The 22,517-nt window shown below is 43.3% G+C and overlaps 1 protein-coding gene across 2 annotated transcripts in view; it reads right to left on the bottom strand.

The window, feature by feature from the left end:
* The window catches only part of HBS1L (HBS1 like translational GTPase), a 90,549-nt gene extending 68,262 nt beyond the window's left edge, over window positions 1-22,287 (bottom strand). The window contains exons 1-4 of one of the 2 annotated variants that reach the window (XM_077289324.1): window positions 21,992-22,287; window positions 16,570-16,635; window positions 5,374-5,505; window positions 5,108-5,299 (exon numbers count right to left, since the gene is read on the bottom strand). In XM_077289324.1, the coding sequence (XP_077145439.1) occupies window positions 5,108-5,299; window positions 5,374-5,505; window positions 16,570-16,635; window positions 21,992-22,034 (433 nt within the window). In that variant the 5' untranslated portion in view covers window positions 22,035-22,287. The remainder of the gene's footprint in view (window positions 1-5,107; window positions 5,300-5,373; window positions 5,506-16,569; window positions 16,636-21,991) is intronic. The other variant, XM_077289325.1, reaches the window with a different exon arrangement.
* Window positions 22,288-22,517: the final 230 nt, after the last annotated feature.

The following is a 22,517-nucleotide window of genomic DNA, read 5'->3' as shown; positions in this document are numbered from 1 at the left end:
AGCTGAACGCTCCGGTCCCGAGAGCCGGTTGTTGATGCGAGACACTTACTCAGACTTCAGGAATCAAAAGAATAACGGAGGGCTTCATTAATCAGTTCAAGATTGGACCATTTACTCCCTTTCCTGACCAGACACATTTCCAGGTTTTTTCATACATGCGCTTTAAAGAGCTGTAAACACTTTTCTCTGATATTTAAATAATTTTTGATGGGGGGGGTGGTCCGTGATACGTGAGGCTTTTTAAAGGTAGCCTGTCAGCAGGGTTATGCATAGTAACCTACAGACAGTGTCAGGTCGGCACCGTTCTACTGTTTAAAATGATCCCTTGGTTGATGAAATCCATCTTGTGCTTCTTTTTTAATCCTTATTTTTAGTTTTTAGTTAATGATACGCTCGTGCCCTAAGGCGGGGTTGGTGCATGTGGTGCTCTGATGAGATATTCATAATGCAGGCTGCTGACAGGTCACTGCTCCCTCACTGGCCTGCCCCCTAGTTTGCATAATGAATATACTAATGTGTGCATTTGAAAAAAACATGTCACTACAACAAAATGGCGCATGCACAGTAAAATAATCGGCAATCAATTGTCAATTTGCGCATGTGCCGCCCACTCAATTCAGAGAACAAGTGTGCGGGGAGGAAATCCCCACTGTTGCTAATAACTCAGTCCCCACAGTAAACTATTTATCAAGAATGGAATAATGTATTCAACCCCACTGTGCCACCAATGTATTAACCCCTTTCTGACATTAGACGTACTATCCCGTCGAGGTGGGGTGGGCCCGTATGACCACCGACGGGATAGTACGTCATATGCAATCGGCCGCGCTCACAGGGGAGCGCGGCCGGGTGTCAGCTGCCTATCACAGCTGACATCCGGCACTATGTGCCAGGAGCGGTCACGGACCGCCCCCGGCACACCACGATCAAACATGATCGCGGTGTGCCGGAGGGGGCTCCCTGCGGGCTTCCCTGAGACCCCCGGAGCAACGCGAAGTAATCACGTTGCTGCGAGGGTCTCTCCTCCCTGCAGCAGGCCCGGATCCAAAATGGCCGCGGCATCCGGGTCCTCCAGGGAGGGAGCAGGCTCAGAGCAGGCGCTTGGTAAGCCTGCAGCGCTGGAACTCAGATCGGTGATCTGACAGAGTGCTATGCAAACTGTCAGATCAGCGATCTGTGATGTCCCCCCTGGGACAAAGTAAAAAAAAAAATTTCCACATGTGTAAAAAAATAGAAAAAAAAATTCCTAAATAAAGAAAAAAAAAATAATATTATTCCCATAAAAACATTTATCTAAATAAAAACAAAAAAATCAAACAATAAAGGTACACATATTTAGTATCGCCGCGTCCGTAACGACCCCACCTATAAAACTATATCACTAGTTAACCCCTTCAGTGAACACCGTAAAAAAAAAAAAAAAGGCAAAAAACAACGCTTTATTCTCATACCGCCAAACAAAAAGTGGAATAACACGCGATCAAAAAGACGGATATAAATAACCATGGTACCGCTGAAAACGTCATCTTGTCCCGCAAAAAACGAGCCGCCATACAGCATCATCAGCGAAAAAATAAAAAAAGTTATAGTCCTCAGAATAAAGCGATGCAAAAATAATTATTTTTTCTATAAAATAGTTTTTATCGTATAAGCGCAAAAACATAAAAAAATTATATAAATGAGGTATCGCTGTAATCGTACTGACCTGAAGAATAAAACTGCTTTATCAATTTTACCAAAGGCGGAACGGTATAAACGCCTCCCCCAAAAGAAATTCATGAATAGCTGGTTTTTGGTCATTCTGCCTCACAAAAATCGGAATAAAAAGCGATCAAAAAAATCTCCCGTGCCCGAACATGTTACCAATAAAAACGTCAACTCGTCCCGCAAAAAACAAGACCTCACATGACTCTGTGGACTCAAATATGGAAAAATTATAGCTCTCAAAATGTGGTAACGCAAAAACTATTTTTTGCAATAAAAAGCATCTTTCAGTGTGTGACGGCTGCCAATCATAAAAATCCGCTAAAAAACCCGATAAACAAAGTAAATCAAACCCCTTCATCACCCCCTTAGTTAGGGAAAAAATAAAAAATTTAAAAAATGTATTTATTTCTATTTTCCCATTAGGGTGAGGGCTAGGGTGAGGGCTAGGGTTAGGGCTACAGTTAGGGTTGGGGCTAAAGTTAGGGTTTGGATTACATTTACGGTTGGGAATAGGGTTGGGATTAGGGTTAGGTGTGTGTCTGGGTTAGAGGTGTGGTTAAGGTTACCGTTGGGATTAGGGTTAGGGGTGTGTTTGGATTAGGGTTTCAGTTATAATTGGGGGGGTTTCCACTGTTTAGGTACACCAGGGGCTCTCCAAACGCAACATGGCGTCCGATCTCAATTCCAGCCAATTCTGCGTTGAAAAAGTAAAACAGTGCTCCTTCCCTTCCGAGCTCTCCCGTGTTTACCCCAACATATGGGGTATCAGCGTACTCAGGACACATTGCAGAACAACTTTTGGGGTCCAATTTCTCCTGTCACCCTTGGGAAAATACAAAACTGGGGGCTAAAAAATAATTTTTGTGGAAAAAAAAAATATTTTTTATTTGCACGACTCTGCGTTCTAAACTGTAGTGAAACACTTGGGGGTTCAAAGCTCTCACAACACATCTAGATGAGTTCCTTAGGGGGTCTACTTTCCAAAATGGTGTCACTTGTGGGGGGTTTCTGCTGTTTAGGTACATTAGGGGCTCTGCAAACGCAATGTGATGCCTGCAGACCAATCCATCTAAGTCTGCATTCCAAATGATGCTCCTTCCCTTCCGAGCTCTGCCATGCGCCCAAACGGTGGTTCCCCCCCAACATATGGGGTATCAGCGTACTCAGGACAAATTGGACAACAACTTTTTGGGTCCAATTTCTCCTGTTACCCTCGGGAAAATACAAAACTGGGGGCTAAAAAATAATTTTTGTGGGAAAAAATTTTTGTTTTATTTTTACGGCTCTGCATTATAAACTTCTGTGAAGCACTTGGTGGGTCAAAGTGCTCACCACACCTCTAGGTAAGTTCCTTAGGGGGTCTACTTTCCATAATGGTGTCACTTGTGGGGGGTTTCAATGTTTAGGCACATCAGTGGCTCTCCAAACGCAACATGGCGTCCCATCTCAATTCCTGTCAATTTTGCATTGAAAAGTCAAACAGCGCTCCTTCCCTTCCGAGCTCTCCCATGCATCCAAACAGTGGTTTACCCCCACATATGGGGTAGCAGCGTACTCGGGACAAATTGTACAACAACTTTGGTGGTCCAATTTCTTCTCTTACCCTTGGGAAAATAAAAAATTGGGGGCGAAAATATTACTTTTGTGAAAAAATATGATTTTTTATTTTACGGTTCTGCATTATAAACTTCTGTGAAGCACTTGGTGGGTCAAAGTGCTCACCACACCTCTAGATAAGTTCCTTAGGGGGTCTAATTTCCAAAATGGTGTCACTTGTGGGGGGGTTTCAATGTTTAGGCACATCAGTGGCTCTCCAAACGCAACATGGCGTCCCATCTCAATTCCTGTCAATTTTGCATTGAAAAGTCAAACGGCGCTCCTTCCCTTCCGAGCTCTCCCATGAGCACAAACAGTGGTTTACCCCCACATATGGGGTATCGGCGTACTCAGGACAAATTGTACAACATCTTTTGGGGTCCATTTTCTCCTGTTACCCTTGGTAAAATAAAACAAATTGGAGCTGAAGTAAATTTTTTGTGAAAAAAGTTAAATGTTAATTTTTATTTAAACATTCCAAAAATTCCTGTGAAAAACCTGAAGGGTTAATAAACTTCTTGAATGTGGTTTTGAGCACCTTGAGGGGTGCAGTTTTTAGAATGGTGTCACACTTGCGTATTTTCTATCATACAGACCCCTCAAAGTGACTTCAAATGAGATGTGGTCCCTAAAAAAAAATGGTGTTGTAAAAATGAGAAATTGCTGGTCAACTTTTAACCCTTATAACTCCCTAACAAAAAACTATTTTGGTTTCAAAATTGTGCTGATGTAAAGTAGACATGTGGGAAATGTTACTTATTAAGTATTTTGTGTGACATATCTCTGTGATTTAATTGCATAAAAATTCAAAGTTGGAAAATTGCAAAATTTTAAAAATTTTCGCCAAATTTCCGTTTTTTTCACAAATAAACGCAGGTAATATCAAAGAAATTTTACCACTATCATGAAGTACAATATGTCACGAGAAAATGTCAGAATCACCAGGATCCGTTAAGCGTTCCAGAGTTATAACCTCATAAAGGGACAGTGGTCAGAATTGTAAAAATTGGCCTGGTCATTAACGTGCAAACCACCCTTGGGGGTGAAGGGGTTAAACTACAGAATGAATATTACTAACCAGGAAGCCTGCATAATGAGATAGTAATAGGGTGAGACAGTATAGCTACATACATAGGGATATTTTTATAGGATACATCATACACCATATCCAGTACTGAACTCCGACCATCAACTTCTCCTGGAAGTCCATTTTACAGTTTGGAAGTGCAGGAAAGAGAGAGAGGGAGGGAGAGAGATATTTTCCAGCTCCAAAATTTGGTTCCCCAATGATTTCAATGGGGTTCGGGTTCGGGTACAGCTCTGATACCCCAAACGAACATCCACGGGTCCGCTCATCTCTACTGATAGATCTGCAGCAGATAAAACAGGGATTTTATCACAACTGCAGCAAGGAGCCCAGTAAGTGACATCACTGGAATCAGGGTCTCTGACCCTACATTGTGCAGCTCTCAGATGGGGTAGCAAACACATAGTGACAGATTACCTTTAAAAACAATTAAAAACAAACAAAAATGGTATGCACAGTAAAAGTACTACATGACTGAAGAATAATAAGCGCCACAGGAAATATCCAGTGATACACAATGAAATCCAAAATGCACAACTAGCAGAGTACTACCAGAGTGTTAGCTGTTTCCAGTGAACAGGATTATTATTATTATTAATAATAATAGTAAAGCTTCCACACTGCAAAGCTTTGACAACGCACCTAACACTATATAGTCGAAGTTGTCGAATTGTGAACAGTGTGAATATAAAAGAAGCAATTATAAAAGAAACATACCTTTTCCTGGTCTTTCAATAGAGGAGTCTTGGGTAACAGGCTTCTTGTTAGTGTTGCTATCTTGCTTGAAGACGAAGTCCAGGGACTTTGCTACATCAAAGCCACATTGCAATACTGCATCGGTCATGATTTGCTCCGACACAGATTCTCCTAGGACTTCTCTCATTTGATCCAGGCAGGAATATAAGCGAGCTGAAAAATAAAATATGTCAAATGGGTCCCAAAGAGTGCAAACTGTGAGGATATGAGAAATGAGCCTCCGATACCTTGATCTAAAGGACTCAGCGTCGAGCAGGAAGGTTTGGATTTATCGTCTTCATATTGATCTTCCTCTTCTTCTTCCAAAGGCTCAGTGAAGCTAGAATGTCTGTCCCGCTTAGAATATATGAACTGAGCAGCTGCAAAGAAGAACAGAAAAATCTAAACTACCAATCTTATTCACAATGCATTGAACTGACAGAGCTAATGAGTGGAAACTAGCTCCTAACCACTAAACAGGGTTTCCTGCTCTTTTTACCTATGGTAACACATAGAAGCAGCATGGAGGACATTGAGCTTTGTAGCTGTGAATCCAGCTCTGGAGTGAGAAAGAACATGCTAGGAAATCTGCCTCACAGATCTATTTGTCTCCTTGCTGCTCACACCTTCCTTCTCCGTAGACTCCAATAGGCTGTAAAAGGTGACACCTCACCTAGCAAGATGATTTTGAGCAGTTTGTCAAAGTCAATGATGAGTCCAGGATGTATAGGGGGAGAAGTGGCTTTTAAGTGGAGAAAGAAACAGATTTCTATTTTAGGATACAATACAAAGTTTCTTATATTCTCTTGTCCTACTGATTTATACAAAACTTTGTTGAAACTAATTCTAAAGCTCCATCGCAAACCCAGTGTAGGCCACATCAGAATTCTGGGCAAGCTCTGTAACAGATTCAGATTTCACTGTACCACTACAGCTGGGGATTTGCTGCAGTGGTCACGAGGCTAGAAGAGCATGCCATCGGAGAAATATCTGACCACGAGCCCTTCTAGTCTCTGGTACTGTTACTTCAGAGCGAAGCAGGCACTACTTCCGGAGCCAGCACAGACATTCTGAGAGGCTTGTGCTGGATCCGCCAGTGAGCTGGTAAGTGATTATGTCTCTGCTTGTTATTTTCAAATAATCCAAGCCTAAAAACAATTTAAAAAAATATTTTACTGTTGGTGAACCACTAAAGATAATTAAAGACACAGATTAAAATAACAGAACTTATATGAAGAGTAATATGCGTTAAGAGTGAAGCTCTTCCTCCTCCGTTCTGCTCTGTAGACTGAGCGTGACTGCCGACGTCATGCTGATTGACAGCCAGCTTCCCCAGTTAGGCAGCGTTGAGCCAGCTGTCAATCAGCATGACATCAGCAGTGATGTCCTATCAATAGGGACGATCGGAAGAGAAGCAACTGGCAGAGATTGGCGCCAGGAAGAACATGCAGATAGTTGGCAACGTCCTGCCTGTAAGTTCAGAAAAAAAACACAAAAGTCACAGATAACCAACCGATTGAGTATATAAAAAAATATTAATTATAGCTTTTAAAAAGGCAGTAAATTATATGGTTATCATTACCACCTGCTGGTAAGAATACATGTTACAATAAGCTTTAATCATAACATTTGGCAGCAGTTAAAGGGGATGTCTAGACCAAATTCACTGATGAACTATCCTCATTCTATTCCAGAACTATACTATGGGCCAGGTGAAAAGCTATATGGCCCATTCATTAAAGGCAACTATTTGCTCACGTGGCTGCTTTCCAAGGACCCAGATTTTACTCACAGGTCTCAGGAACATCTCTAATATGTACTGCTCAGACAACACAGCAAAAACATCCCCATGTGCTTCTCACGCAGGAGGCCAGGAATTCATTGAAGGGAATCTATCAGCAGATTTTTCTAGGTAATTTAAGAGTAGCACGATGTAGGAGCTGAGAGCCTGAATCCAGTGATGTGTCATTTACAAGGCTGTGTTGCTGTTCAATAAAATCAGTGTTTTATCAGCAGGAGATTATCGCTACAGGACTAGATGTCTAGTGCCTCCTCGTCTACTGCTGTATAACCCTGCCCCCACCACGGATTGGTACCTTTCTGCATACACACTGACAGAAAACTGCCAATCCTTGGTGTGCGTGGAGTTATGCAGAGCTCAGCATTCTGAGCACTGCTACATCTGCAGCAGAGATCATGGTGAATTTATCACAGCTGCTGCACTCAGTAAACTAAGTGATGCATCATTGGAATCAGAGTCTCTGCCACTACATTATGGTGCTCTCAGATGAGGTAGCAAAAAGCTGCTGACGGGTTCTCTTTAAGCGCTCGGCAGGGAGTAGCTATTAGGCACGTGCACTGTGAGGAGTGCTGGCAAGTAGGTGCACCCAGCATGAAACACTATAGTCCCGCTGCTTACCAATCTGATATTTAGCTCTTTAGCTGCTCCTCTCTGAGAGCCGGAGAGGGACAGAGAATAGGCAAAATGTGGCTTTTTTTTCCTCGCTTACAATTATTTACAAGACCATTTAGTTTCCTGTTATAGAATTGCAATAGCCATAAAAAAAAACGATGCTATATGGTGGCTCCGTATGGCATCCGATTATTTTGTGCACCTATAGACTCATCCAATTTATGGAAGAAACTAGTGCATGCTGAGCATTTTCCACACGCAGATTTGGTCAGTGAAAAAAATAAATAAAAACAACAAAAAAAAAAAATAATATCGCTCATCTGCACTGCCCCTTTGAATCATACTGGTCTGTGTGCTATCCTTTTTATTACTTTAACCTACCCTTAGGCCATGTTCACACTTTGCGGTGACCTCTGCGGGTTTATCCCGCAGCGGATTTGATAAATCTGCAGGGCAAAACCGCTGCGGTTATCCCTGCAGATTTATCGCGGTTTGTTCTGCGGTTTCCGCTGCGGGTTTCTGCCTATACTATTGATGCAGCATATGCAGCAATATCAACCAATGCTGATAAGCAATACACAGAATACAGCACACATATATCTGTGTCCACATAAGGGGATTTTGTACAAGAAAAGCAAGAACAAATCCATGCAAAAAACACTATATAGAACCTACAAAGAAGATTATGCACAATGGAGGATTAATATATCAAATAGTAATCTTTATTGAAATATAAAATACCAACAACAAATAAAGAAGATCTGTTTTAAAAGGATGTTATGAAGGTGACGCTGCACCTTAGCCGCAGGACAGAGGATATGCTCAATACCATTGATTAATTACGATCAAAATAGGGAGACATGTGTGCTGATAAAACACGAGATATAAAGAGCCCGGCTGGTAAATAGTATCCAGTTCAGCATACACACATTAAATATAAGGAAATAACTTACAAAGATGAAGCATGGATACCTCCGACCTGCGGCGCCACCCCTACGCGCGTTTCGGCGTGCGTGCCTTCTTCCGGGGGAGTGGCGTCGTCAGGTCAGGATGTAGTAAATATACAAGTGCCTAACCAATGGGGAATCACTCCTGTAATGGCACCTGAAGTGCCGACCGTAAACGGCGCATGCTCAATTGAGAACGGTGGGGCACTGATCCCAGGGAGCGTCATCGCTAAAATGAATGAGCTGGGACCGCCCACAAAACGTGAGCAGGTACCGCCCATAAACAAAAGTTGCGATAGAGACGCTGTCTGTGACTGTGAACCGCCCACCCCTAACGGGCATGCACACTGGCCAAGAAGTGAAAGATCAGGCAGAGACAATATAACAGAGCCACGGAAATGAAAGTGCAGCAGTGCAAGTGAGCAAGTGTGTACAGGTATACATAATATAAATATCGATAAGAGTATATCAAATACTAGCTCATAAAGTAATAAAAGAGCTAAAACATGATATTAAAATATGCTAATGAATGAATAAAATGTGAAATCGTGCTAAACACCAAACATATTGCATCATGAAGAGTATTACAACGCAATACCATGAACAATACAAATATGTATATAAAGTGACAATAATAAAAAAAAAAAGCATCACAAATAGTACAACCTTATATACAAAATATATAAGCAATAAGAAATACAAAAAGTCATATGAAACACTGTAGACAAACATCCAGCGATAAATATAATAAAAGTGCATATACTGGTGCCACCAAAACAGTGGATCCGTGACGAAACCGCGGCACAAGTAGATAATCTTCTCCTGATATGAAGCAGAGTATTCCCCACAGGAAACAGCCAAATAGTATAAACCAAATACTAAATATGTAGAAATATACTGAAAAAAAACGAATAAAAAAAGTTAGAAAACACAAAAAATATTAAAAACATTTAAAAGAACCCCTGACGAGGCCAATTAAAACTCTGATGACGGGGATCCCAAGAGAGACGCACAGTGGCACTTACTCACAAAAAGGGGGCATAGCTTATCATTTCATTAAGGCCTAGAGGGGATGTGGTGCGTAACTCCCAAATCCATCGAGCCTCCTTTTGGGCTAACACTCGTCCCACACCACCACCCCGAAGATTTAAGCGTACACAATCAATACCTTTAACCTGAAGTAAAGAAGGATCACAGGCATGAAATTGTTTAAAATGCCTCGGCACGCTCTTCAGCGCGTCCATGTCTTTCTCATTTTTTGCAGCCAAAATGTCTCTAACATGTTCCCTCACTCTAATTTTCAGGGCCCTTGTGGTCAATCCGATATAGATTTTGACACACGGACAGGATGCATGATACACGACAGCCGTTGTATCACACGTGATGGTATGTGTGATTTTAAACAGACGCCCATCAGTTGAGGAAAAATCCTTCGCTGATATAATGTTGGGGCAGGCCACACACTTCCCGCATGGCTTGCAACCCCACACCGAGAGTGGTCTCTGCCGGTCAGACTGAAAAAGTGGGGAAGGAGTAATGAAATGATAAGCTATGCCCCCTTTTTGTGAGTAAGTGCCACTGTGCGTCTCTCTTGGGATCCCCGTCATCAGAGTTTTAATTGGCCTCGTCAGGGGTTCTTTTAAATGTTTTTAATATTTTTTGTGTTTTCTAACTTTTTTTATTCGTTTTTTTTCAGTATATTTCTACATATTTAGTATTTGGTTTATACTATTTGGCTGTTTCCTGTGGGGAATACTCTGCTTCATATCAGGAGAAGATTATCTACTTGTGCCGCGGTTTCGTCACGGATCCACTGTTTTGGTGGCACCAGTATATGCACTTTTATTATATTTATCGCTGGATGTTTGTCTACAGTGTTTCATATGACTTTTTGTATTTCTTATTGCTTATATATTTTGTATATAAGGTTGTACTATTTGTGATGCTTTTTTTTTTTATTATTGTCACTTTATATACATATTTGTATTGTTCATGGTATTGCGTTGTAATACTCTTCATGATGCAATATGTTTGGTGTTTAGCACGATTTCACATTTTATTCATTCATTAGCATATTTTAATATCATGTTTTAGCTCTTTTATTACTTTATGAGCTAGTATTTGATATACTCTTATCGATATTTATATTATGTATACCTGTACACACTTGCTCACTTGCACTGCTGCACTTTCATTTCCGTGGCTCTGTTATATTGTCTCTGCCTGATCTTTCACTTCTTGGCCAGTGTGCATGCCCGTTAGGGGTGGGCGGTTCACAGTCACAGACAGCGTCTCTATCGCAACTTTTGTTTATGGGCGGTACCTGCTCACGTTTTGTGGGCGGTCCCAGCTCATTCATTTTAGCGATGACGCTCCCTGGGATCAGTGCCCCACCGTTCTCAATTGAGCATGCGCCGTTTACGGTCGGCACTTCAGGTGCCATTACAGGAGTGATTCCCCATTGGTTAGGCACTTGTATATTTACTACATCCTGACCTGACGACGCCACTCCCCCGGAAGAAGGCACGCACGCCGAAACGCGCGTAGGGGTGGCGCCGCAGGTCGGAGGTATCCATGCTTCATCTTTGTAAGTTATTTCCTTATATTTAATGTGTGTATGCTGAACTGGATACTATTTACCAGCCGGGCTCTTTATATCTCGTGTTTTATCAGCACACATGTCTCCCTATTTTGATCGTAATTAATCAATGGTATTGAGCATATCCTCTGTCCTGCGGCTAAGGTGCAGCGTCACCTTCATAACATCCTTTTAAAACAGATCTTCTTTATTTGTTGTTGGTATTTTATATTTCAATAAAGATTACTATTTGATATATTAATCCTCCATTGTGCATAATCTTCTTTGTAGGTTCTATATATGCAGCAATATGCAGCATCAATAGTAATGTTAAAATAAAAAAAAAAGTTTATATACTCACCCTCTGACGTCTCGATCTCCTCGGCGCTGCACCCGGCGCTCCGGTTCCAAAGATGATGTGCGAGAAGGACCCTTCGTGACGTCACGGTCATGTGACCCGGGCGTCATCACGGTCATGTGACCGCGACGTCACCGCAGGTCCTGTTCGCACAGCAACCCTGAGACCGGACGGCCGCGTGCAGCGCTGAGAGGTGAGTATAACATGATTTTTTATTTTAATTCTTTTTTTTACCCCAAATATGGTTCCCAGGGCCTGGAGGAGAGTCTCCTCTCCTCCACCCCGGGTACCACCCGCACATTAACCACTTACTTCCCGCATCGTGGGCACAGCCCCATGCGGGAAGTAAGTGGTTCAATGCATTCCTATGGGTGCAGAATCACAGCGATTCTGCACAAAGAAGTGACATGCTGCGGGTTGTAAACCGCTGCGTTTCTGCGCGGTTTTTCCCGCAGCATGTGCACAGCGGTTTGCGGTTTCCATAGGGTTTATATGTTAATGTAAACGCAATGGAAACTGCTGCGGACCCGCAGCATCAAAATCGCCGCGGATCCGCGGTAAAAACTGCAAAGTGTGAACATGGCCTCAGAGGGATTTCAGCATTCACTGAATATTTCCCCTTTTATGCCTGATGAAGAGACCTGCGTAGTCTCGAAAGCTTGCAATTTGTTACCATCTTTTCAGTTAGCCATTAAAAGGGATCAACCACTGAGGACTCTCAATTCTAAATATTTTCCCTTTTACCCAGCAATTTTGTGCTTTTAGGAATTTCCCAAAATCTTTAAAAAAAAGTTACGATAATTGGAGTCACCCTGCTATGTTCAAAGCAAAATCAAATAAGGCAAGACGTTTATAACATACGTTAGTTATTATTGGTTAAACACAGAAAAGCTGCCAGCGAACGTACAAACATAAAATTACCTTTACATGAATGAGCAATTACTGTTGCCCAATTAGCACCCATTGCATTGGTTAGAGGGCAGTTGCCTATGGTTGAGGGTTAATAATGCAGTTTAGGTACAATGTCAAGGAGTCATGATTGTGTCCCACAACAAAGGGTGACTTTTCATTATATAAAAAATTGTTGGGTGCGTTCTGCCACACCCGCTACCAGCCAAGGTTCACCCACATGTTAGAAAGTTGGCGGATCTCCCTGAGAATGGTGTAAAAACCCCAAAAGTAGGGTAGTATAATGTTTCCATAGCTACTAATGGTACTCACATTTTTCAACATTTCATGAAGTTTTACGCAAAAAGCTAATGTAAATTGCTTGATGAATTGGGGGTCAAACCCTTTTGGTTTGTGGCAATCTTTGGTCGGCAGGCTCTGGGTATGGCATATACGGTACTTTTTTTTTGCAAGTATTCCCTTAGGTTTCTCTATATATTTAGGCATTGATAACATCAAGCAAAGAGCTGCCTATAAAAGGACCCCTATAGTACACCCCTGCTAAAAGGCCTATGTTCAGATACATCTTAATAGCCTCTCATTGAAAACACAACGAACCACTTGTTAGGCCAATCGTTCCTTCAGCGGCTGTGTCGGCCATCTCAGCCAAGCGAGCACTCCGTGTTCTTTACGTGAGAACCGCTGACAAACAGGTCAAGTGGCGGCTTATCTCAGGGAGAAGATTGACAGTTCAAAAAGGGGCATGCCACATCCGTAACACCCCTGAAAACAATCATCTGTTCGTTGTCCCCATACATAATAGAATGTTGGCTGAACCCATTGATTTTTGTTGCCTTTGGCTGACAAAAGTCTAATGTGTGCGAGGGGTGTTAGGCCTGGTTTATTGCTTCCCAAAGAAGCTGTATTGGTCAATAGAACCATGATCAGACTGAGTGTTACAGGCACAAAAATGCTTGTATAAAACTGGCCTTGATTGGGACTGAGATATGAAAAGGTGTCAGTGATATTTTAGCTTCAGCTAAATAAGGAGAAGTGACAAGTAAGAACTCACCAGTGAAAAGCAAGGGAAATAAGGCTGAACTCACCAGAGAAAATATATATATATTTGGGAGTAAAAGTTGCCACAGAGAACAATTGTCACGTTTCAATAATATACTGTCACAGAGGCTAAGCAAGTACAATGGATGGTACAATCAGTCACTCCGATTCATTTTACACAAGCAGTGACAAGAAGCAAGCTGGGAGGTGACATCTTTGCTCCCTGCCTTGTATTACCTGCAGCAGACGCCAACTTCGTAATTTTTTTCATATTGTTCTCCAAAATAGGTTTCCATTTCAACAGGCAGGTCAGAAACATTACCACCAATCACCTGTAGTCATCGTCATAACGATAACAATGATCGAGCTCGGTAGGTAACAATCATTACCACCATTCATCTATAGCCATCATTACCAGTGATACCATTTGTCGGATTGGACAGGTCAGAATCATTACCACCATTCGTCTATAGTTATCATTATCAGTGATAATGGTTGGATTGGACAGGACAGAATCATTACCACCATTCATCTATACTCAGCATTATCAGTGATACCAACTGTTGGATTGGACAGGTCACAATCATTACCACCATTCATCTACACTACTGTTCAAAAGTTTAGGGTCACTTACAAATTTTCTTATTTTTTTAAAGAAAAGCACAGTTTATTCCAATGAAAATAACATTAAATGATTCAGAAATACACTCTATACATTGTTAATGTGGTAAATGACTTTTAGCTGCAAATGTCTGGTTTGTAATGCAATACCTTCATAGGTGTATAGAGGCCCATTTCCAACAACCATCACTCCAGTGTTCTTATAGTACTTTGTGTTTGCTATCTGTGTAAGAAGGCTAATGGATGGTTAGAATACCCTTGAAAACCCTTGTGCAAGTGTGTTAGCACAGCTGAAAACAGATTGGCTGATTAGCGAACCTATAAACCTGACCTTCCTTTGAGCTGGTTGAGAATCTGGAGCATTAGATTTGTTGGTTCCCTTAAACTCTCAAAATGGCCAGAAAAAAAGAACTTCCATGTGAAACGTGACAGTCTATTCTTGTTCTTAGAAATGAAGGCTGTTCCATGTGAGAAATTGCCAAGAAACGGAAGATTTCCTACAACGGTGTGTACTACTCCCTTCAGAGGAGAGCACAAACAGGCTCTAACCAGAGTAGAAAGAGAAGTGGGAGGCCCCGCTGGACAACTGAGCAACAGGACAAGTACATTTGAGTCTGTAGTTTGAGAAATCGACACCTCACAGGTCCTCAACTGGCAGCTTCATTAAATAGGACACACAAACCGCCAGTGTCAACATCTACAGTGAAGAGGCGACTCTGGGATGCTGGCCTTCAGGGCAGAGTGGCAAAGAAAAAGCCATATCTGAGACTGGATAATAAAAGGAAAAGATTAATAAGGGCAAAAGAACACAGATATTGGACAGAGGAAGATTGGAAAAAAGTGTTATGGACAGACGAATCCAAGTTTGAGGTGTTTGGATCACACAGAAGAACATTTGTGAGATGCAGAACAACTGAAAAGATGCTGGGAGAGTGTCTGATGCCATCTGTCAAGCATGGTGGAGGTAATGTGATGGTCTGGGGTTGCTTTGGTGCTGGTAAAGGGGGAGATTTGTACAAGGTAAAAGGCATATTGAATAAGGAAGGCTATTACTCCATTTTGCAAAGCCATGCCATACCTAGTGGACAGCACTTGATTGGAGCCAATTTCATCCTACAACAGGACAATGACCCAAAGCACACCTCCAAATTATGAAATAACTATTTAGGGAAGAAACAGACAGCTGGTATTCTATCTGTAATGGAGTGACCAGCGTAGTCACCAGGTCTCAACCCCATTGAGCTGTTGTGGGAGCAGCTTGACCGTATGGTGCACAAAAAGTGCCTATCAAGCCAAACCAACTTGTGGGAGGGGCTTCTGGAAGCATGGGGTGAAATTTCTCCTGATTACCTCAGCAAATTAACTGCTAGAATGCCAAAGGTCTGCAATGCTGTAATTGCTGGAAAGGGAGCATTCTTTGACAAAAGCAAAGTTTGAAGGAGAAAATTATTATTTCAAATAAAAATCTTTTTTTCGAACCTTGTCAATGTCTGGACTAGATCTTCAATTCATTTGGCAACTCATTTGAATAATAAAAGTATGAGTTTTCATGGAAAACACACAATTGTTTGGGTGACCCTAAACTTTTGAACGGTCGTGTATAGTCATCATTATCAGTGATAATGGTCGGATTGGGCACGTCACAATCATTACCACCATTCATCTATAGTCATCATTATCTGTGATAATAATGGTTGGATTGGGCATGTCAGAATCATTAGCACTAGTCATCTATAAACATCATTATCAGTGATACTAATGGTTGGCTTGAGCAGGTCACAATCATTACCACCATTCATCTATAGTCATCATTATCTGTGATAATAATGGTTGGATTGATCAGGTCACAATCATTACCACCATTTATCTATAGTCATCATTATCTGTGATAATAATGGTTGGATTAGGCACGTGACAATCATTACCGCCATTCAACTATAGTCATCATTATCAGTGATACTAATGGTTGGATTGATCAGGTCAGAATCATTACCACCATTCATCTATAGTCATCATTATCAGTGATACCAATGGTTGGATTGATCAGGTCAGAATCATTACCACCATTCATCTATAGTCATCATTATCAGTGATAATAATGGTTGGATTGGGCAGGTCACAATCATTACCACCATTCATCTATAGTCATCATTATCAGTGATAATGGTTGGATTGGGCAGGACAGAATCATTACCACCATTCATCTATAGTCATCATTATCGGTGACAACAATGATTGGATTGGGCAGGTCACAATCATTAACACCGTTCACCTGTAATGATCAGGATCATAGCTCCAAACTTTGGTAGCAGTAACCACTGCAGCTTGACCTTCCTGCTTATCACATTTTGGAGACTAATCTGCAGCATTAAATATTGATTATTGAAATTGTGGAAGTTCCCAACACGATAGTTTTTCCTTAATTGGACGGAGAGCATCCCTGTTTTATAGGATAGCTAGGAACTGTATCATGCTTTGTGTTCAAAGCCATATTTGTGGCATATGTGGGACCTGGTTAGCCAAATACCTAAAAAACGTGTCACATTCCACAAGCTATCAGAAAATGGAATTAATGTATACCTGTTGCTGGTGAGATACAGTAGTCATCTTCTACGGACTGTCCATACATATCATCATCATCAAAATCTTTAAAAGACAAAATATATAGAAATAATAGTCAGGACAAGTTTAGTTAAAGCATGAGTGTATGCAATTACCAAAATATACTATAAGGCATTAAACCCCATGAACCTACAAAGTAAAAGGGGCAGTACATCTTGCTTTGATGTAGATGGATTTTAAGTGAATGAGTTCAGGGAGAAGGAGGAGAAGCAGATGTCACCGATAAGGTGCATTACATATTTTTTATAATCATTATACTATACTGGGATGAGTGCAAGACTTATAATAATTACATCATGATTTTGTCAATTTTTAAAAGAAGGTGATACAGAAATATTGAAAACTAGATGGAGGCCTGATGCTACCGCATCGGGAGGGCGGTAATGTCATGATGGGGGCAGGCTTTGCAGCGTTGAGAATCTCTCCCCCCCCCATGTGGCCACCCACCTATCCACTCTCTCTTTCCCCATGTGCTGACTTCTCCCGTCTGTGCTGTCTTCTTTGACCTGTCTACCCCATGTACTAGCCCCCTTGTCTGCCGTCTCTCTCTCCTTCCTGTGCTGTGTTCTCCCCTCATGTGCTGTCCTGTTTGAGCTGTCTCCCCCCTGTGCTCTGTCTCTCTCACCTCTGTGCGCTTTCGGAAGCAAAAGACAATACTGACATTACAGCAGGAGATCACAGAGGATTCATTTTGCAAGGTAAAATATTGTTTAAAAACAGTCAGTGAAATATTTTACCTCACAAAATGAATCCTCTGTGATCCCCTGCTGTAATGTCAGTATTGTCTTTTGCTTCCTCCCCTGCCCAGGAGATGTGGTTTGCTCCGTACACAGTCAGACACCCTTTAATGTGACCGGCTTCTTCTGCCTGTAGACACATCGCGCATCTCCACCGGGATCAGCTGAATGATTCACTGCGCCTGCGCGGAATTCACGCAGGTGCAGTAAATGAGACCGCCGCCGTCTTTGTGCAGACAGATAGCAGTGGTCATATTAAAACTGCGCATGCGCTCCTCCTGTACAAAGATGGCGGCGGTCAGTGAATCATTCGGCTGATCCTGGCGGCGGTGTGTTCATGACGGTGTTCCACTGGTGGTACCACGCAAGAGGCTGCGTATGGCGTATACAGTGTGTGTGGTGCGTACGGCATATATAGTGTGTGTGTGTGTGTGTGTGTGTGTGTGTGTGTGTATGTAAGAGGCTGGAACCACCATCAGTTTCCGTATTTAGACACCCATCACTTGGGTGTCCCAATATGGCAGTTGGTAAACTTCCGACGCTTGGAATTCTGGAATCCAGACACATCTGGAGGGAACAGCATGTGAAAACATTTCAAGACAAGTATACAGTAAGATGTGCTCATACACCAAATACACCATAAAAAGAAGGAATTTAGGCAACCTGCATAGGGACAGAGTAGACCAAGGAATTTTGACACAGTAAGTGCTCAATGCCAGTAAAATAGGTGAACCATGCCCCCTCCCTATGCAGGTAGTCAACATTAACACTTTTCTCTGACATAACCTAATGTACATCTGATGTATATGCACATATATTTTTATCTTATGTTCTTTTTAAAATTCACTAAAAATCACTTAAATCATTCAAAGATTTTCCATTTTTCCCCACTTTTTTCCCCAGAGCCATAACTTTTTTATTTTTCCATCAATATGGCCATATGAGGGCTTGTTTTCTGCAGGACGAGTTGTAAATTGTAATGACAAAATTGATTTTACCATATAGGGCACTGGAAAATAATTCCAAGTGTGGTGAAATTGCAAACAAAAAGTGCAATTCCACATTATTTTTTAGGTCTTTTATTTACCATGTTCACTAAATGCTAAAACTGACCTGCCATTATGATTCTCCAGGTCATTATGAGTTCATAGACACCAAAGATGTCTAGGTTGTTTTTTAACAAAATTGTAATTCTGGAATTTTGACTTTTTTCATTACGCCATTTACCAATCAGATGAATTTACTTTATATTTTGATAGACTGGACATTTCTGAATGAAGCGATACTAAATGTGCATTTTTTTATTGTTTTATTTTGAGTTATGCAAAACGGGCTGATTGGAAGTTGTGGTTTTTTATTTGTTTTTATGTTTTTTTAACACATTTTCTTTTTACCCCACAAATATGAACCCCAATTGCCACCACTACAGGGAAAGTGGGAAGAGCCGGGCAAAGCGCCAGAATTGGGGCATCTAATAGATGTGCTTTTTCTGAGCAGCTGCGAGCTGCTATTTTTAGGCTGGGGGGCCTATATCAATGGCCCCTTAGCAGCCGGAGAATACCAGCCCCCATCTGTGAGCTTTAGCAATTTTGGTTGTCAAAAATGGGGGGACCCCACACCACTTTTTTTTTATTATTCAAATAATTTAAAAAACAGCGTGGGGACCCCTCAGTTCTTGATAACCAACCTTGCTGAAGCTGACAGCTGGGCGTTGCAGCTGTGAGTTTTGTCTGGTTGGTTCAAGAAAATAGGGGAGAACCCACGTTGGGTTTTTCATTCATTTATTTCGATAGATCGCAGGCTGCGGCTGAGGAATACCCCGATCATCCGCTCCTGCTGTCACTGTTATTAGCGGCAGCAGGTGTCGGATGATGGGAGTAAGAGTCCCAAAAGCCCCCACCTGCTGTCATCGTTCGGACTTTATTATAACTCTCATCATTATCCTCTGCTCGCACCGATCGCCGTCAGAGCAGGGGAGAATGATGAGAGCCGTCTTCAGCACCCGGCACCGGGGAACAGTGCTTACTGTAGCGCTTCTTCCCCGGCGCTGATGCGTGTCACACGGAGGACATCAATGTGTGTTCTCCGTGTGCGGGACGTTTTGCCGTCCGTACTGACAGTAAAAAATGGACATGTCTACATGTGAGGCCCACGGACACATGGTCCGTGGAAACACACCGACATGTGCACAGACCCATTCATTTGAATTGGTCTACGTGTGTACGTGTCTCCGGTACACGTGAAAACTGTCACCACAAGTACCGGAGTCACAGACGTGTGAAAGAGGCCTGAGGCTGCATTCACACAACCGTGTGACATGATGATGGCATCACGTCTGTTTTTTCCTTGACCAACACACTGACCCCATTCAGTTTTATTGAGCCATAAACATCCATTTTAAAAACAGGTCCAAGTCTCAGACTTAAAGCCTGTCCTATTCTCATCGGTTTTGCAAATCAAACTCATCCATTAAAGGGACTGTCCACTACTGGGACAACCTTTCCTCAATCCCTATGTTTCCCTCAATAAAATAAAGCCCCATATAATCATCGGTGCCATTCCAGCGGTGTTGGCACTGGCTCTCGGGAATCGCGTAACATTGTGGCTTCAATCTCCCGTCTTTGGACAAATTGCATACATCTGAAGCTGTGCTCTCTCATTCCTTCCGGATGTCGGTGATTTGTACGGAGGTGCGGAGAGCGAAGCCAGCGCTGACTGGCAGCAGGGATTGCATGGCATAATATGTCACGTGAGCCCTGGGACAGCTAATGACGACACTGCTGGAACGGCACCAGAGGGGAGTATAGATGCTATTATTTTACTAGAGGTATGAGAAGGGGTTGTCTGAGTAGTGGACAAACCCTTGAGGCTATGTGCACACGTTGCGGATTCTTGTGTGGATTTTTCAGCACCGCTTTTGAAAAATCGACAGGTAAACGCACTGCGTTTTACCTGCGGATTTACCGCGGATTTTCAGCGTTTTTTGTGTGGATTTCACCTGCGTTTTACCACCTGCGGATTCCTATACAGGAGCAGGTGTAAAACGCTGCGGAATCCGCACGAAGAATTGACATGCTGTGGAAAATACAACGTAGCGTTTCCACGCAGTATTTTCCGCACAATGTGCACTGCGGATTTGGTTTTCCATAGGTTTACATGGTACATGTACAATGCATGGAAAACTGCTACGAATCCGCAGCCAAATCCGCAACATGTGCACATAGCCTTAAAGTTTACGGAGGTCCATGTAAAATGGATGAAACACAGAAGGGGCATTGTGGCAAGTATCACAAGTGTCGGGGACCACGAGCAGGTACCAGTGTCTGTGTAGCGCTGTAACCGGTATGTCACCAATACTAGTAAACATGCCCTGCTATATGGGAGGACCTGGAGGGGTCTATGGGGGTGTGTGATCTGAATATGGGGTGGGTGATCTGAATGGGGAAGGAAGGGGGGGTGATCTGAATGGGGAAGGGGGGGGGGGGGGTGATCTGAATGGGGAAGGTGATCTGAATAGGGGGGTGGGTGATCTGAATGGGGAAGGGGGGGGTGATCTGAATGGGGAAGGAAGGGGGGGTGATCTGAATGGGGAAGGAAGGGGGGGTGATCTGAATGGGGAAGGGGGGGGTGATCTGAATGGGGAAGGGGGGGTGATCTGAATAGGGGGGTGGGTGATCTGACTAGGGGGGTGGGTGATCTGACTAGGGGGGTGGGTGATCTGACTAAGGGGGTGGGTGATCTGACTAGGGGGGTGCGTGATCTGACTAGGGGGGTGGGTGATCTGAATAGGGGGGTGGGTGATCTGAATAGGGGGGTGGGTGATCTGAATAGGGGGGTGGGTGATCTGAATAGGGGGGTGGGTGATCTGAATAGGGGGGTGGGTGATCTGAATAGGGGGGTGGGTGATCTGAATAGGGGGTGGGTGATCTGAATGGGGGGGGGTGATCTGAATGGGGGGGGGTGATCTGAATGGGGGGGTGGGTGATCTGAATGGGGGGGTGGGTGATCTGAATAGGGGGGTGGGTGATCTGAATAGGGGGGTGGGTGATCTGAATAGGGGGTGGGTGATCTGAATGGGGGGGTGGGTGATCTGAATGGGGGGGGTGGGTGATCTGAATGGGGGGGTGATCTGAATGGGGGGGTGGGTGATCTGAATGGGGGGTGGGTGATCTGAATAAGGGGGTGGGTGATCTGAATAGGGGGGTGGGTGATCTGAATAGGGGGGTGGGTGATCTGAATAGGGGGTGGGTGATCTGAATGGGGGGGGTGGGTGATCTGAATGGGGGGGTGGGTGATCTGAATGGGTGGGGTGGGTGATCTGAATGGGGGGTGGGTGATCTGAATAGTGGGTGGGGGTGACTGTACAATTGATCAGAATTAAGTTTTAACAGGAAACATGAGTCTATGGATGAGCGGCCCACCCCAACCAATCAGGGAGCTGCAGTCACTAGTGTTATTCTGACAACTCCCTGTGAGAATCCATGGTATACTATGGAGACAGCACATAGCAGCCATCCTATGGTAACCAAGCCTCACAGCAGACTGCACTCCACCTACGGACAGTGCCCGGCAAACATATGGAGGAGCGTCCGTGCACTGACAGCAGGCTCGGACCACTGAGGCTCCTCCCACCGGCCGCTCACCGTCATCATAGTTGTACCCGCGCACGTTTCGGTGCCTGGCCATGGCGGACGCAGCGTTCTCGTTTTCCTCCCTTCACCACCTGCACATCTTCTGCCCCTACAGCGCCGGCGCCGCCACTGCTGCAGCCAACGTCACCGTATGCGGCCGAAGCGCACGAAATGCGCCTGTCACTAGAGGCCGAACTGTTCCAGACAAATTAGATGTCTTGTGATACAACGCTGTGGTGATAAGGGGCGGCCATTTTACCGAAGACCTCACTGTCTATTATTCTCCTCTCTGTCCAGCTGACTGCTGTGAGGACCTTAGCACTGCAGTCGGGGAGTATTTCTCTCGCACGTAGAGACACGTACTCGTCGTGTTCAATGATTTGAACCAACTTTATCAGTTTACGCAGTTTGTGATCATTTATTTAGAGCAGGGGTGGGGAACTCCATGTATGAGTCTTCTTGTAATCTCCACATTGGAACACATTTATAAACTGTCCTAAATGGCGCAGCTCCCTGAGCATCTGTGTGCTGTATACAG

This window comes from Ranitomeya variabilis, chromosome 2, assembly GCF_051348905.1.
Source record: "Ranitomeya variabilis isolate aRanVar5 chromosome 2, aRanVar5.hap1, whole genome shotgun sequence".
NCBI lineage: Eukaryota > Metazoa > Chordata > Amphibia > Anura > Dendrobatidae > Ranitomeya > Ranitomeya variabilis.
This window is presented reverse-complemented; position numbering and strand designations above follow the sequence as displayed.